Source organism: Neltuma alba, unplaced genomic scaffold (assembly GCF_004799145.2).
Source record: "Neltuma alba isolate B1F8T4 unplaced genomic scaffold, ASM479914v2 tig00010350_pilon, whole genome shotgun sequence".
NCBI classification, from domain to species: domain Eukaryota; kingdom Viridiplantae; phylum Streptophyta; class Magnoliopsida; order Fabales; family Fabaceae; genus Neltuma; species Neltuma alba.
Genome location: NW_021635259.1, coordinates 596019 through 612835, shown reverse-complemented (window position 1 = coordinate 612835; position 16817 = coordinate 596019). Strand labels below are relative to the sequence as shown.

The 16817-nt window shown below is 36.6% G+C and overlaps 1 protein-coding gene across 1 annotated transcript; it reads right to left on the bottom strand.

The window, feature by feature from the left end:
• Positions 1-387: 387 nt before the first annotated feature.
• On the bottom strand, positions 388-1478 carry LOC114755940 (uncharacterized). The gene has a single exon (XM_028944836.1). The coding sequence runs from the start codon at positions 1218-1220 to the stop codon at positions 666-668; it is 555 nt and encodes a 184-aa protein (XP_028800669.1). The 5' UTR covers positions 1221-1478; the 3' UTR covers positions 388-665.
• Between the last annotated feature and the right edge of the window lie 15339 nt (positions 1479-16817).

The window sequence follows — 16817 nt, the reverse complement described above, 5'->3', positions numbered from 1 at the left end:
GAGTAATCATGATTAAAAATGATATTTTAAAAAAATTATTTATTATAAATAAGTAATTTAACTAATTTAATTAATATATGTAAATTAATTAAGTAGTTATTATATTAGGTACTGAAAGTAATATTTGAGACACGTGATCAGTGGTTTATCCTTTTCATGGGAATTAATAGTTACGGCCAAAAAAAAAAAACTCGTATTTCTGATCTCATTAAAACAAAAGATTTTAAATGTCGCACATGACATGATTAACATACCGGCCAGGGAAAAAAAAAAAAAGAAATACTGTGATTCACATCAAAGTTAGTTCTAACAAAAATCAAGCCGCAGGTTTTCCTCTGGGCCAAACTAGTGACTATATGCTGGTAAAAAAAGAAAAACTAGTGACTATACAGAAACATAAACCCACCCACAAATTACAAAAGAAAGAAATGGATTTTTCTTTGCGGAAAAAACAACAGACAATGGGGATAACTATAACATATTAACATCAATAAAAGTGGCATCTTTCTTTTTAATTCCATGTATGTCCATGTAGTTGTCGTGCATGTCCAATAATCGTCCATTCACTTTCCACTCATCCCTTTCAATTTTCTCGATTTCCACATTTCCAAATCAGTTAAAACTCAGAAGGTCTTATTTCTGTGTGGGCCCACCGCATCATCAATTCACCATCTTTTCCTTCCCGCCGTTCGATTCTCTTCTCCCACTCTTCCTTTCATAACCAGCGAATCATCCGTCCGTCGAATCGCTGTCACCGGCATTCCAATCACCGTCTGGCAGGCGTTCACCGCAGATACCGATGGCGGAGCTACCCCCTCCAATCGGATAGATAAATTGACGATGCCGTGGCCCCTGCAACCGTCTTTGTCTCGGAGACGGTAGCTCAGGTACCGGACAGAACCGGAGGGGAGGAATCCAATGTCTGTGACCGGAATCAGACACCAGCCGAGTTGAGTCCGGCCAAGTAGTCTTCTCTTCGCGTAGAGCTGAAGGTGTAGAGAGGAGTATCTGTCGGAGAAGAAGGTGGAATCTACTGATACACGGAACTTGTGATTTACGTCAGAGGTGTACACGTGGGAGGGCTTATTGCCGTTGGTTGGAGGAGCCATCTTCGTGAGCCTGACGGAAGGTGTGACGGAGGCGGAGAATAGGGCGGTGCAAGGGGAGGAGTGACGGTGGAGACTTTCAACGGACAAGACGGTGATCTCCAAGAAACTCATGTCTCACGCCACAACAATTTTTTTCCATATAGCGTGGACATATAGAAGGAGGTCTGTGGGCCGAGGAGAGAGAGTACTGGAATTTAAGGGAGCTGTGTCTTGAGATATGAGAAAGAAGGCTTATGGAAATTTTGCAGCTTCACACAAGTGTCATCAAGTGATATGGAAGATAACGGCAAGGTGGTCCGTGACATAGGCAGGCAATCTCTAGATGAATATATCATAGCATTAAAGTTTAATGTTTATATATTTTATCACATCTTATTCATACATGTTTAATACTACCTCCACCAATTGACTAATTTGAAGAGATTAAAAAAATAAGTTGAGTTAGTTATTTATCCTAAATACGTGTTGTCTTTTCTAAAGTATCCTTACTAATCAAGTGTATTGACTAGAATTATCATTGTTAGAAGGGCTACTTTGGAAAAAATATATAAATATGAGAGACAAAGTGGATTGGGATCTTATATTTAGGATCAAAATAAAAACCAAATATGGTCTTATATTAAAGACTGGAGATAGTATAATTTTAAGTTAATTTAAGTTTATTAGATAATATATCGATTATTAGCTATGTTTTGGAAAGAATCTGATTTTTAATCAACTATGAGATTATTGGGTTTCAATTGTTAATATTTGATTTTTGTTATGAAATTAACCAACAAAAAAATATTAGAGAAGAGATATAGATAAGAAAATGAAAGAATGATATTGTATTTCTTCACTCATTTTACTTTCATCACAATACACTGATATGCTCTATTTATAGGTGTAGTCTTACATATAAGTTACACTTGTACTTAAATAATAGATAGTGGACAATAAACCATATGAATGTGAGTAGGGGTAAGTTACAAGATCAAAAGCATAGTAAAGAAGTAATGAAATAGTAAAAGATTAATGCCTAGTGGAAGTAGTAGGAGTTGAGAAGTTGAAAAAGAAGAGGAGATGAACATCCACACTTGATAACACTCATAACACTCCTCCTTGGATGTTCATTAAATAAGAATGTGCCTCATTAAAAAAATTTCAACTAAAAAAACCATGTGGGACAAAAACATAACAAAAGAAAAAGAGTATATATTTATTAATATATTATTTAATGCTATCTCATTAAAAGCCTTGCTTGGAAAACCCAATAAAAAAAACTATAGACCAGGAAAAAAAAGCACAGTGTGTATTAATTTCCCATCTTGGTAACATCAATTTATATTCCTGAGCTCACAATGTCCAATATCAGGAACAAGTTTTTTAAATATTATAGCAGGAAGTGACTTGGTGAACAAATCTACTAGATTTTCATTTGAATAGATTTGCTAGATATAAATTTTACCATTTTTTAAATATTATGAGACAAATAGTCCATCTAGAATTACCAGCATGTGGATAAGAAAAGAATCTAGAATTTTATTCCAATGTCTTTGTGTTGGTGAAGAATTCTATTTTACTAGTAAGTTAACAGCAAATAATATGTCAGATCATGCGTGATTGACAAGATGTAATATGATACTTCTAGACCAAATAGTTCTTCATCGCTTTCTTGAAATTTAAAAGGTTTTATTCACCTCTACGAATCTCACAACTATCAAAGTACATAATGGTTGTGATTTATATATATAAAAACACTTTAAGACCTTTACAAAAATGTCATTTCTTAAGTATTCAATTTGGAATCCGAAGCAAAACTTTGTTTTTCCCAAGTCCTTCATTTCAAATTCTTTCTCATAAACAATTTATAACTTTTACGAGCTCTTTAGAAATTCTAATGATATTTATATTATCAATATAAACAAAAATTATAACAAACTCATTTCAAGAACTTTTCACAAAAATACATGGGCAAATTAAATCATTTTTTATATTATTTCTTTATCCAATATTTACTTAGTTGGTTATGGTCACATCCCAAATTTTAGGTCTAGAAGTACCAGAATTAGCTTGAAATGGGCAGGCTACCAAACTTTTTTTGATAGATGTCCCAGAGATTCCCTTAAAGGACAAAGCATTCACAGGGACTAAAACGCAAAGAGAAAGTTTTCTGGGACAAAAAAAAAAGAAGTTAGACACTCGGATGAAGTCTTGGGGTCCAGGAATAAGAAATAGAGATAAATATAGGCTAAAGATTATGTTAGAGGCCTCAATGAAGTGAATTATGGGGTTAAGTCGAACTAAGGGCAAAATTAATAATTTTACAAAGTTTTGGGCTGATAAGGGCGTAAATGGAAATTATGCCTGAAAATCCCAGAAAAATCCCAAAAAAAGGAAAATGGTAAGTTAAGGCCTGAATACCTCAGAAAAATTTTAGAAAAATAGGAATAAGATTCAGAGGCCTGTATGAGGCTAAAATTAACAAGAATGCTTATGAGAGGAATTTGTGAAATTCCCAAGATTTTATTGATTTTGAATATTATCAAAAAGGAATTATTTAAAGTATAGGGAGGTTTCAGATAATTGGACAAAAATAGAAAAAAATACTTGAGGAATTATCACAGGTTTTAAAAATAATTTTGTCCCCAAAAAGCAAAGAGGTTGGTTTTAATAGAATTTAAAACATATCTACATACTATCCGGAGAAAGTCAAAGTCAAATGTCTAGATGTTGAACTTTGACTTAAGAAAAATTAGAAAAATTCCCCATGATGTATAAATAATATTGATACCCGAAAGCAGATTCTCAGAGTCATGGACCGGTAGAAAGAATTCGGTCAAGTTTACTCTGAAATAAATATTATTAATTGTTTTAATGGAAGAACAAGGGAAGAGCATGACTCCCTCTTTAGGTGAGTTGTATAATGCCATGTGGACTTATTTGAGATAAGAAAATAGTGTCATAACAGGTCCCAGTGGTCTCGGATAAGTCAGGATCTGAAAAAATACCCGATACAATACAGAATGGCAAAATAGGTGAAGGAATGTCTAAGAGCTATATTTTGCACGAATTTTATACTAATTTTCTCCCTATCCTAATGCCAAAATAATGAAAGGATATGGAAAAGACAAGTGTATGATTAGATGAAAGACAAGTGTACGGTTGGATTAAAAAAATACTTATATGGTTGGATACAAGACATGTGTACGATTAGATACAAGATACGTGTATGGTTAGATTAAAAACATGTGGTTTAATGATATAAGCATGATGTCATAGGGACACTTGTCGCCACAAGACAAAGAGAAAAAATGGACAGTCAAGATTAAGCCATATATTTTCAAGATCATTGACTAGAATTTGTTCTTAAATTCTATAAATGCCCCCTCTCCTCCCCTCATATCGTCCAGGGGCTCTTGAAACCTTAGGAAAACTCTTGCGAAATGAATTCTAGAGAGAGAAAGAAGAAAGGGAGAGAAAGACTAAGTAATCCCATGCAAGATCAAGCTATGAAACAAGGTATATTCATGCTTTTTAATATAGTTTTTACTACCCTTGTTGTTATTGAGTTTGGTTATTGATTTTAATGGTTTATGGGAGCTTGAAATCTCAAGAGGACATGCTGCATGGAATTGTTAATAATAGAGGAAGATGAAATCGATGTTAGAATAATATTTAAAGGCTTAAAAGGAACAAGAATCAAGTGGTTTTATGTTGAAATTGGTTGAATTTCATGATATGTAACTTGAGTAACATTTCAGCTAGAGCTAGTTATTGGGACTATGATTAGATTTTGATGCTTCTAATGTGTTTAAAATGAAAAATCATGTGGAGTAAAGGTGAGAACAAGTTTGGAAGCATTAGAATTGAAAATAAAATTTGAGCCCTAAGGCCTATGTTCGGTCAAATCTGTTTGAATAGGGAAGAAATTTGATTTTGATAACTTTTGAGCTTGATTTCTAAACTTTCTAAAGAAAACAAAGTATTGATGTTATTGATTACTATGGTTCAAATGAATTCGGAAATGATGTGTTGGTGCATTCAGAGCCATGAGACGTCAAGGAAAAGGAATGGCAAAGGTTGAGCAAGCAACCTTAATGGTTGGAAGCAAAAGGGAGCAAGAAGGAAGTTAAAGGATACAAGGTATTGAACTTACATTTCCTGTGTGCTTGATGTGTATGCTTGTATGTTGATGTGCATTGTATTGTTTAATGATGATATGAGATGCTAATGCTAGTATGATGCTCTATTTCATTGATGTTTTCCATGGCCATGCATGTTCATGTGAAACATTAAACATGAGAAAATGTTATAAGTGAGCATGAGTTAGATTAAGTAAACATATCATACATTTGCATCCATCTTGCATGCATAATGGTAATGTTTGCTATTGAGATTGTCACACCTTACTATCGGATCCACTTAGGGTTTAATAAAAACCATTTTAGACCACATTGGATGGTCTTGGGCTTAAAAATTCATGAAAAACGCTGATTTTCGGATTTTTACTGTTCATCGGGTAAAAATCCAGTTTTCTGGCCCAACTTCAAAAATTCATAACTTATTCCATAAAAATCGAAATGAGGTGGTTCAAAATTCTATTTAAAGCTCTTTAAGTCCTCTTTCAAGGAAAAATAATATCGTTACCCAATTCCTTAAGAAAAAGTGTCAGGTTTTTTGTGAAAGGTAACATTATCCATTTGCCAAAAACTCTTTTTCCAGATTCTGAACCTTAACTTTGAAAAATCATTAAAAATCGTATACTTGGCCATTTTTAACGTGCTGCCTATCAATCTGAAGTTCAGGACGTCAACTATAAGCATACCCAATTTCGTGCTGAAATTCGTTCAGTAACTAAATAAACCGTGGCTCTAAACTAACATCCTGCTTAAGGGTTACAGCACCAACCATTGATAATTATACATAATCAAATGTCCACGAAAATTTTATGGTATGACACCATAATTAGCCTCCATTCTGCAGCTTGCTCTTGAGAAGTTCAGGCCCTAAAATGTTACATTATTTTTGGGGGATGAGATTTTTGAAAATCCCAGTAGCAAGATCAATCAACCAAAACATTACATGCATCAATTACAAGCATTTCAACCTTTTGCTATTAATAGGGAACTACTTTACCTCATACATGTAGCACTCTAACATGCAATAGCCAAGGCATATAAAGCAAGGAGTATAGCTACACAATCATCATCATCATCATCATTTAGTTCAACCACATAATAGCACATGAAATTGCATAGCAATCAATGCAACATTCAACATTAAGGCTAATTAAATCTTACTACCTTAATCCAATGCTCTTTGATTTTTCTTGTTCTTCTTTCTTGCTTCCACAAATGCCAAACCCTAACATGGCAATCCCCAAAAAGGGCAGCAAGTATTATTAAACATTCCACATAAAAATCAATCACATAACTCAAGAAGCTCCTAAACCCCTTAAAGCCTCTATCTTTGTTTCTTGAATTTTTAGAGTTGTTTTCCATAAACCATAAAAATTCCCTCTTGACCCTTTCCTACATGGTTTTTCATGTAGATTCTAAATATCTACTTAGATTTAATAAAATAAATTTTCCTCTTCCAGTTTCAGCTTGACCGAACCCTTAGGGTTTAAAACTCAAAAATTGCAACTTTGCTTCTATGGCTTCCAACACTTGTTCTTTAAGTTTACCCTACACTATTTTTCATTTTGAACACAATGGAAGCCTCAAAACTTTGAAAAACACATCCTAGGGTTCAGATCTTGTCTTGGCCGAAAATGACACTCAAGGAAGTAACCATGAAAAATGCTTCAAAACCAACTATAATCACTTGCAAACACTAGGATCTAGCTTGTGTTGTAGTATTTTAACAAGTGTGATGAGCAAAACTCCCTTTCCCCTTAAACAACCAGTTCAGCCAGCATCAAAAGAGGGAGAGAAGACATATTTTCAACCATAAAAGAGAAAGAAAACAAGGCAAGAACACATTTAGAGCCAAGAACTCACCTTGAACCTTGATTGCATGATCAAAGTTGATGCCTTTCTCTTGGTTTTCCCTCAAAACTCTCTCTTTTTCCCTCTCTTCATGCCTTGCACGAAATTCCCATCTGATTTAGGGGAGAGATGAGCTCATCAATGCTATCAAAATATCCCATCTACCACAATTAATGAAGAGCCAAGTGTCATAAGCCTACTTAGTCTTGCATTTTCTCTTCAATTAACTTAATTCACATTGTAATTAAATTCCAAAGTCAAGATCCTCTCCATTGGTAGCTTGACACTTGGAAAGCTCTAATTATCATCCATTAAAGGCTTGACAAGTGGTGGCTTATGGGCCAAGTAAAGTGCAAGGCTCCGATCAACACTTTATCGGTGCACTTTTACTCCAGGTTTAACTTCTTTTCTATAATTACAGTGCTCTGGCCTCTGTAATTATTTTCTCTCAAATCCATAAATTATTCTCCTTATTTTTATCTTCCCAAATTGCCCTCTTTGTCTCAAATTTAATTTCCCAATAATTTAATAAAAAGGAAAACTATTTTCCTTCTCTTTAGTGATTTTTCCACTTTTCCAAAGAATTGGAAAAAATCCTGGATACTTGAGGGTCTTCTTTTAATCTCATAATCTCTTATAATTCCTTGGGATTTCATAGGAATTTTCTTGGGATTTTATCCTTCTTAAATATATTTATTTGGAATTTTCCAAATAAGGACCTTAAATTAGCTTAAATTGCCCTTAAATTCCTTTGTAATTTCTCTAAGGGCAAATTGGTCATAAAACTAATTGTATAATTCCATATAATTCTCAAGGAACCTTGTCCTTATTTTTCCTTAATTTTCTGAGACTTGGAATTATTTTTCCCCTATTTACTCTTGACCAATTTTCCTTAATTAGTCAAACTTTTCATAATTGGCTTGGAAAATTATAATAATTATTTTCCACCCAAAATTCTTCTATTACTCCTTGTCATTTTTTTACCCTTAATTATTTATGAATATTCCTATTTCCCAAATACCATATTTCTGGATGTGACATTTCTCCCCCTCTAAAATAAATTTTGTCCTCGAAATTTAAAGTGTATGTTATTGGAGAAGTTCAGGATACTTTTCCTCTGTCTTAGTCTCTATCTCCCTCATAGCTTCTAGTATAAGATCTCTCTAGACAACCTCAACTAGTGGAAACTGCCTATTTCTTAGCTGTTCCACTTTCTGATCAATAATTCACCCTAGTTTAATCTCAAAGATAGGTTGTCTTAGAGCACAATGTCATATAGCTTATGACATGTGTCGGGCCTAGATGATACTTCTTCCATTTACATTCGGGGGAATGGTCACTTATAACCTACTGGTCCAATCTTGGACAAAATTTGAAACAGTCCATCGTAGTTTGAACTTAACTTCTTAAACTTTAGGGATCGACTGACTTCCGTTGTTGGTTACACTTTAATCACCAACCTCAATCTTTAACGGTCTCCTTTAATATTTGAGTAGCTCTTTTGTCTACTTTGAGCCGTTAGAAGTCTTTACTAAATGACTTTAGTCTACTGGGAAGTCTGATCCACTATCTTAGGACTATACTTACTTCTTTCATTGAACTCTATCCAGCACAAGGGAGATCTACATTTCCTCCCATAGTGTGCTTCTTATAGCGCCATTCAGATACTTGAATGGAAATGGTCATCTTAACTGAATTCGGCTAATGGTAAGTACGTATCTTAATTACCGCCGAAATCAAGCACATATGTGTATATCATGTCTTCTAACATCCATATCGTTCTCTGTGTCTGCCCATCCGTCTTAGGATGATAGGCTATACTGAAGTTGAGAGTAGTGTCCATTTCTTTCATAAGGACCTCCAAAACTTCAAGTAAATTTTGGGTCTTAGTCTGAAACCATACTGCTTAGGACACTTGGTAGCTTAACAGCTTCCTTAACTTTCATCTTCTATTATCTGCTAATCTTAGTGCATTCTTGCCAAAATGACTAACATTTCTAGCTTTTGCACTTTCTCATACTCTTTTTAGGGTCACCCTTCCTTGGGCTACTTTTGCTTGAAACACTTAACTAAACAGTGCTAACTGGGAACTGAGGCACTGATTCTGATAAGCTTAACCTTGGTACTTTACTGTCTTAGACCCCTTTCCTGATCTATCTTTAGTTAGGTCTTTTCAGCTTACATTCTTGTCTCTTGCCTCATCTTAAGGATTTATCTGTCAATACCTAGTCTGTCTCTGTATCACATAGGTTCTTTCTTATCTAGAGCTAGCCTGAATGTCTCTTTTTCAGGTCTTATGTCTCTACTCCTCTAACTCCTCTAACTTTGGCTTTCCTCTGCTAATCGGAAGGAAACTGAATTTAGCCTAATTAATGATAAGGTTTTCTGGAAGGAAATCATGGGTACTCTCTCTATCAGTTTTCAACCGTAGGAGGTTTCCATAACCTTAACTTATCCCTGGTCCTTTTCTTCCCAAAGTGGTACCATATTCTTAAGATCTCTGGGAGACTTTTGACTATAGGACTAAGTATAGTCACCTCCTCTCAGTTGATCACCTAACTGATAATTCCCCAAGACTGTTCCAAAAACCAATACCATTCTCTTAGACTTCGTGTCAATTCCCTAGGCCACCTTTTTATCTCTTTAGGTGCCTAAGCCAATCTGTCTTAGGAGTTCTCTTACTTTTCCAGCTGTTCTTACCGTCTCTTACTACTTTAGAACGGTACAGAGGGAGGACTTATGCAACTTCTCTTTCCTCTTCTTTACCTTTCAGTAGGAGGGTACTCTAACATGCATAATGCCTGGCATTTCAAATGCAAGGAGTGCAAGCTCTTACTGGTTGCTATGTCTGTAGCGTGCCAACAAGACATCTTATCCCTTAAAGGGAAGCTTTGTTGGAAATTGTGCCCTAGGGGCCAATCATTTTTGCTATGAACATTATTGATTTATGAATTTATTAATTACGTTATCATATTATTTGCATGTTTACTGTGATGACTATCCTTGGATAACTCATGGTTTATCCTAAAGGTCCCTGGTCGGTCATCTATGTGGGAGCAGAGATGAAATAAGACCAGTATGATTTTAAAGATATATGAGATATAAATTAAAGTCATAGGCACATGTAAGAGTACAAGGTGTTGGACCGACCCGCTATGAGAGAGTTGCATGGGTTAAGTCATAAGCTTCTCTCATATACAAATCATGTCACTGTGCCCTTTGACCTGAGATCATGATGGATTCCTACATGAGAAAAGCTCAGCTTTGACCTAGTCAAAAGTCACTTTTGATCGAGTGATCATAACGACTATGTTCAGGTTTAGTGGTTTTTCATGCGGAGGAATGTGAATGGTCAAGATGGAATTTGTCCCTCACATTCGTAGAGAGATATTACTGGGCCCCTCAATGAGTGTGTCTGAGAAATGTATGGCCATACTATAATGGAAAGGTAGTTCCATTTCTATATTCAGACTACTCAGGGATCGAGAAAGTAACGGTCATGAATAGGAGGATGACGTTCTCCATGCCTTATCCATGACCAAAATGTCGTGTGACAAAAGAGACGTGATATGGTTGTATGAAAGGTTGCATCGTTCAATGATCCTCATATGTTTTGGGTAGTCGTGATGTCTTGCTAGAGACCGCTTACGACTTGTGAGTCATTATAGTTAATGGCCCACTGCCAACTTCATATGGGCTTACAGGGTCGCACACAAAATAGCCCAACACGAGTTATGATGTCCAGATTCATTGAATCTAAGATATATCCAGATTCAATGAATAATATAGGGTGGACGTGTGTATATATATATATTCGTATATATATATTATATAAATGTAAGAGATATTAATTGTTAGATTTAATTTATAAGGATAAATTAAATCTATGTAAATTAATTCCGTCATATCTTTATTTTTGAATTAAATAAATAGGTGAATTAAATCTATGAGACGGATTTAATATAAACCGTATTTATTTAATTGTTCTCTTATCTGATTATGCAATATTTGATATTGTATTAATTTCGGAATTAATTTAGGATTAATTTCGAAATTAAATATCATTCATAATACCTATAGCATCCTATATATTTGATATTAGGGAGCTAGGGTTTGAGTGAGTGAGAGTGAAAGCACTTGCAGATAAGAGACAGCCAAAAGAGAGAAGGGAGGACGGATTTTGAAAACCCTAGACGGACAAAGACGCTAGCACGTCGTTCGAGATTGAGGGCTATTCGTGTGGATACCGGTAGAGGAAGCCGACCGGAGTTGTCGACTTCGAACGACAAAGGAGGCGAGCAGAGGCATCCTAAACGGCGGAATCACTGAGCCACCAAGAAATCGAACACCGAAGGTAATGCTTCTTACTACTTGACTTAAACACGATCAGTAGATCCGGGCAAGGGATTGAAAGTTTTAAAATTTAGTTTCCGCTGCGCGTCGTCTTTCAATTCCCTTCAAGCTTCTCTTTCTGCTCACAATTGCTTTCAGAAGTCATAGGGAGAGGTCTTTGACATTCTTCCTCTTTCTACTTGCTCTAGTACTCTGCTAAGCTCAGACACATCCAAGCCTAGCTTCGTTCCTGGCTAGTCATACTTCTATTGGGTAAGGTCAACTCCGCTTGCCTTGCCTCGGCTGCTTCCCGTTCCTGCTAGGATAGGGTACCTTGCTCCATCTTGAGCAATGTAAATTCTAACTTGGAGGACCAACTCCCATTCTCTCTAGGAAGATCCCTAGCCAAGACCTTATCCCTTGAAAAAGGGTGCCTCTCAACCTAAACTCTAAGCGACTGAGTATCTTTTTAACATTAAGGGGAGCATGCTAACCTCTAAGCTAGTTTCCTGTATAGCTAGCTGTCTCATCCTCTTTTTCTTAATCCTTAAGATATTTCACTAGAGCTCTCCATCTGGACCTCACTATCTCAAAGTTCCTATTTCAGGATTTGAGATAGCTACTCTATCCTGGTGCCTTAGCCCTAACGAGGCTATAATAGTTTATCTAGCTTAGGTTGCTATTTACACCTTCTTAATGGTGTAAAGACTCAACCCCTAACTATCTCATTCAACTTCTCATCATTACCCTTCCTCTTAAGGGGAAATCGGATAATTCTAATTAGTGGCTACCTTTCTCTTCTTGACTTCTACTTATCTCACTCTTTGTGACTTCAAAGAGTCATTTCATCTCGTTGAGATATCACCTCAACCTCTGAGAGTTATTGTGTTTGTTCATCGTGACCAGAATCCTTGTTTGCAGCGATAGAAGTTACCACTTCCTCTGGTAAGCACTCTATATTCGTTCATCGCCACTAATTCTCTTGGTTATTATGACGAAACACACTTTTCTCTTAACCTCTGCTAATCTTTGCGTAAGTTTATTCATCATACTATTGCCTGTTTAGGCACCTATTATGAAGTTTTACTTAACTTCCGGATTCACTCCATTTCTCTTGGGGGTAGGATCAGGGTTTTGTCCTTGCCGTTATGGGACGACAACCAATTCAATCCCATCACCACATCAACTTCATAGAAGGCCTACATATCAAGTCTAAGGCCATATAACAGTGCTCATAACCAACTACCGAGTTTAAGCACACGTTAGCGATGTAATTGTCCTCTGTTGTGCTGGTATGGACACATGCATGTCATACAGCAACATATTCATAATCAAGCTGAGTCCTTTAAAACAATCATATGAGAGAAGAAAATGATTAGCACCCTAATTAAACATTGCAATCACTAGGAAGTTCTTAATAGTGATCGTTCCTTTGGATCATTTCCGGAGGCTTCTGGACTTCTTTCCTTGCGATGGCAAATACTCGTCCTTGGGTATGTAACCTTAGCTTCTCTATACTCTGTGGACATTATCTCGGGAAGCATCTAGGCTTACTATAATTGTAGCAGACATTCTGTCTGGCCATACTTGGTCTATTACTCTGACTCTTACTACAGGTTGGCATTCCTTGCCATTTGAGTGTTTGCCTTCCTCCTTACTCTTTCACTTGTCCTATAGCCTTCTTCTTTTCCTATTCGCCTTAGAAGAGGTGCCACCTTGATCTCCTTTCTCTAACTTGGGAGTAGGTTCAATAATCAAATGATCGTTCAAGCTATTCTCTGTAATTTGGCAGGCCTCAACTGCCTTGTCGAAGTGCTCGAATTACCTAAGAACAATCATCTTCCTTAAGGACTACTTTAGTCCTCTGACCATCTTTTGGTCATTTACCTTTCATCATCTCGGTAACGCAGGTAACTGAAGTAGCGAGAAGGGCATCTAACTTAGCTAAGTACTCATCAAATGACTTGTTATCCATTTGCTTCAGGGTTAGGGATTCTGCTTCCTGTCCGTTCTTGGCTGTCTTTGAAAAACATTTCTCGTGGAATTGCTCCAGGAACACTTCCCATGTCGCTCTCGTGTTCTGAGCATCCAGAAGAATCTTGGTATTCTTCCACTAATGATCGGCATCCTTTTCTAGTTGGTAAATAGCCATCTAGGCTTTCTGCTTAGTCGAACAATCCAGAACTTTGAAAATCTTTTCCAGTCCTCTGCTGTTTAGATGTTAATCACTCCATCGAAGGATGGCGGATTGTGCTTGCAAAAGCGAGTCATCCACTGCTGGATGCTGTTAGGGTCTACTACTGATATTGCTGATCTGGTCAATGCTCTGTTGCTTGCGCTACTGAGCTTTCTTCCTCTGGCTGCCTCCTGTCAAGGTTAGCTACTGTCACTACCATTGCTGCTGCTGCTACTATTACGGCATCGTTTTCTTGTTCCTGGCTAGCTTGTGCCGCCCTCACCCTCCAATAGCCTTTTATCGCTATTCTAAACGATCCAAAATTAATCGTAGCGGATCAGGAGGAACCTTTACATCGTGTCCTGAGGGTCTTTCCGGTAAAGCGTTTCATCGGTCCTAACTACTATGCTAACTAAATGAATAGCATAACTGAGGAACAAGAAATAAACATCATGCTTGGATTTCATTTAACAACATAAGCATTCATCATACAGCATTCAAGCATCAGTCACTAGTCATAGCAATATAGTTTAACATATATAGCCATTAAACATGCCAGACTAACCTACTATGGTTAGCTGTAACAATACAAGTCCTACCTCAGTTCTACGAGGATCTGACTATCTAGAAATAATGAATCTTAACAAAGTTTTCAAGGTGCTGGATGTAATCCTTAACACCTAAATCCTCCATCTGATTCAGGCGACAGAACTGATATACCCAGAAGGGTAGATATAGAAGCATGTCTGTCATTGTAGACGTCCAGTCCTTGGTGTCTAGATAAGGGTTACCCAGTCCATGAGTCTGATATAACACCTTTACTCCCTGAAGGTATTCTATTTAGATGTTCGGGTCTTGCTCATCATTATCCTTCCTGATATGTCGACCCAAGAATTCCAACTTCTCTCTCAGCTGATCCTGACTACGGATCTTAGGCTCAGTTGGAACAGAGATAGGTACTCTGGGTGTCAGGGGTATCCCTGGCTTGGTACTAGGTTCGGGGATATCACTTGGGTATACACTTGGGGTAGCAAGCTGTTTGTGAGACTGAATATCAAAACTAGGATCCACTGATTCCTGATACATGTCAATTGTGGGATCCACTAGGTTACTGGGTCTAGAAAGATTTATTAAATCTTCAACAGTAACCCCTAAAAGGTTAGCCCCATGCTCTCGGTAATGGTTGGACTCCTTTGTTGAGTACTCTAGGCTAGCAGTTCCCATAGTCCATCCTATTGGATTCTCTTTAGTGGGATCGGTCATGTTAACATCCCAGTCATTGACTGACTTCTCGGATCTTGCGTCCCAATCCATTGTGGTTTCCATCACAATTCCAGCAACAATATGTCAACTTTCCTTTTAATTGACATATTAACTAAGCAGAGTGTTCTACCTATGCCAGAACCTCCGCTCTGATACCAAAAATGTCACACCTTACTATCGGATCCACTTAAGGTTTAATTAAAATCATTTTAGACCACATTGGATGGTCTTGGGCTTAAAAATTCATGAAAAACGCTGATTTTCGGATTTTTACTGTTCATCGGGTAAAAATCCAGTTTTCTGGCCCAACTTCAAAAATTCATAACTTATTCCATAAAAATCGAAATGAGGTGGTTCAAAATTATATTTAAAGATCTTTAAGTCCTATTTCAAGGAAAAATAATATCGTTATCCAATTCCTTATGAAAAAGTGTCAGGTTTTTGTGAAAGGTAACATTATCCATTTGCCAAAAACTCTTTTTCCAGATTCTGAACCTTAAATTTGAAAAATCATTAAAAATCGTATACATGGCCATTTTTAACGTGCTGCCTATCAATATGAAGTTCAGGACGTCAACTATAAGCATACCCAATTTCGTGCTGAAATTCGTTCAGTAACTAAATAAACCATGGCTCTAAACTAACGTCCTGCTTAAGGGTTACAGCACCAACCATTGATAATTATACATAACCAAATGTCCACGAAAATTTTATGGTATGACACCATAATTAGCCTCCATTCTGCAGCTTACTCTTGAGAAGTTCAGGCCCTAAAATGTTACATTATTTTTGGGGGATGAGATTTTTGAAAATCCCAGTAGCAAGATCAATCAACCAAAACATTACATGCATCAATTACAAGCATTTCAACCTTTTGCTATTAATAGGGAACTACTTTACCTCATACATGTAGCACTCTAACATGCAATAGCCAAGGCATATAAAGCAAGGAGTATAGCTACACAATCATCATCATCATCATCATTTAGTTCAACCACATAATAGCACATGAAATTGCATAGCAATCAATGCAACATTCAACATTAAGGCTAATTAAATCTTACTACCTTAATCCAATGCTCTTTGATTTTTCTTGTTCTTCTTTCTTGCTTCCACAAATGCCAAACCCTAACATGGCAATCTCCAAAAAGGGCAGCAAGTATTATTAAACATTCCACATAAAAATCAATCACATAACTCAAGAAGCTCCTAAACCCCTTAAAGCCTCTATCTTTGTTTCTTGAATTTTTAGAGTTGTTTTCCATAAACCCTAAAAATTCCCTCTTGACCCTTTCCTACATGGTTTTTCATGTAGATTCCAAATATCTACTTAGATTTAACAAAATAAATTTTCTCTTCCAGTTTCAGCTTGACCGAACCCTTAGGGTTTAAAACTCAAAAATTGCAACTTTGCTTCTATGGCTTCCAACACTTGTTCTTTAGGTTTACCCTACACCATTTTTCATTTTGAACACAATGGAAGCCTCAAAACTTTGAAAAACACATCCTAGGGTTCAGATCTTGTCTTGGCTGAAAATGACACTCAAGGAAGTAACCATGAAAAATGCTTCAAAACCAACTATAATCACTTGCAAACACTAGGATCTAGCTTGTGTTGTAGTATTTTAACAAGTGTGATGAGCAAAACTCCCTTTCCCCTTAAACAACCAGTTCAGCCAGCATCAAAAGAGGGAGAGAAGACATATTTTCAACCATAAAAGAGAAAGAAAACAAGGCAAGAACACATCTAGAGCCAAGAACTCACCTTGAACCTCGATTGTATGACCAAAGTTGATGCCTTTCTCTTGGTTTTCCCTCAAAACTCTCTCTTTTTCCCTCTCTTCATGCCTTGCACAAAATTCCCATCTGATTTAGGAGAGATATGAGCTCATCAATGCTATCAAAATATCCCATCTACCACAATTAATGAAGAGCCAAGTGTCATAAGCCTACTTAGTCTTGCAT

Coding starts and splice junctions, on each gene's coding strand:
- LOC114755940 (XM_028944836.1), bottom strand. CDS start 1,220: ATGAGTTTCTTGGAGATCACCGTCTTGTCCGTTGAAAGTCTCCACCGT.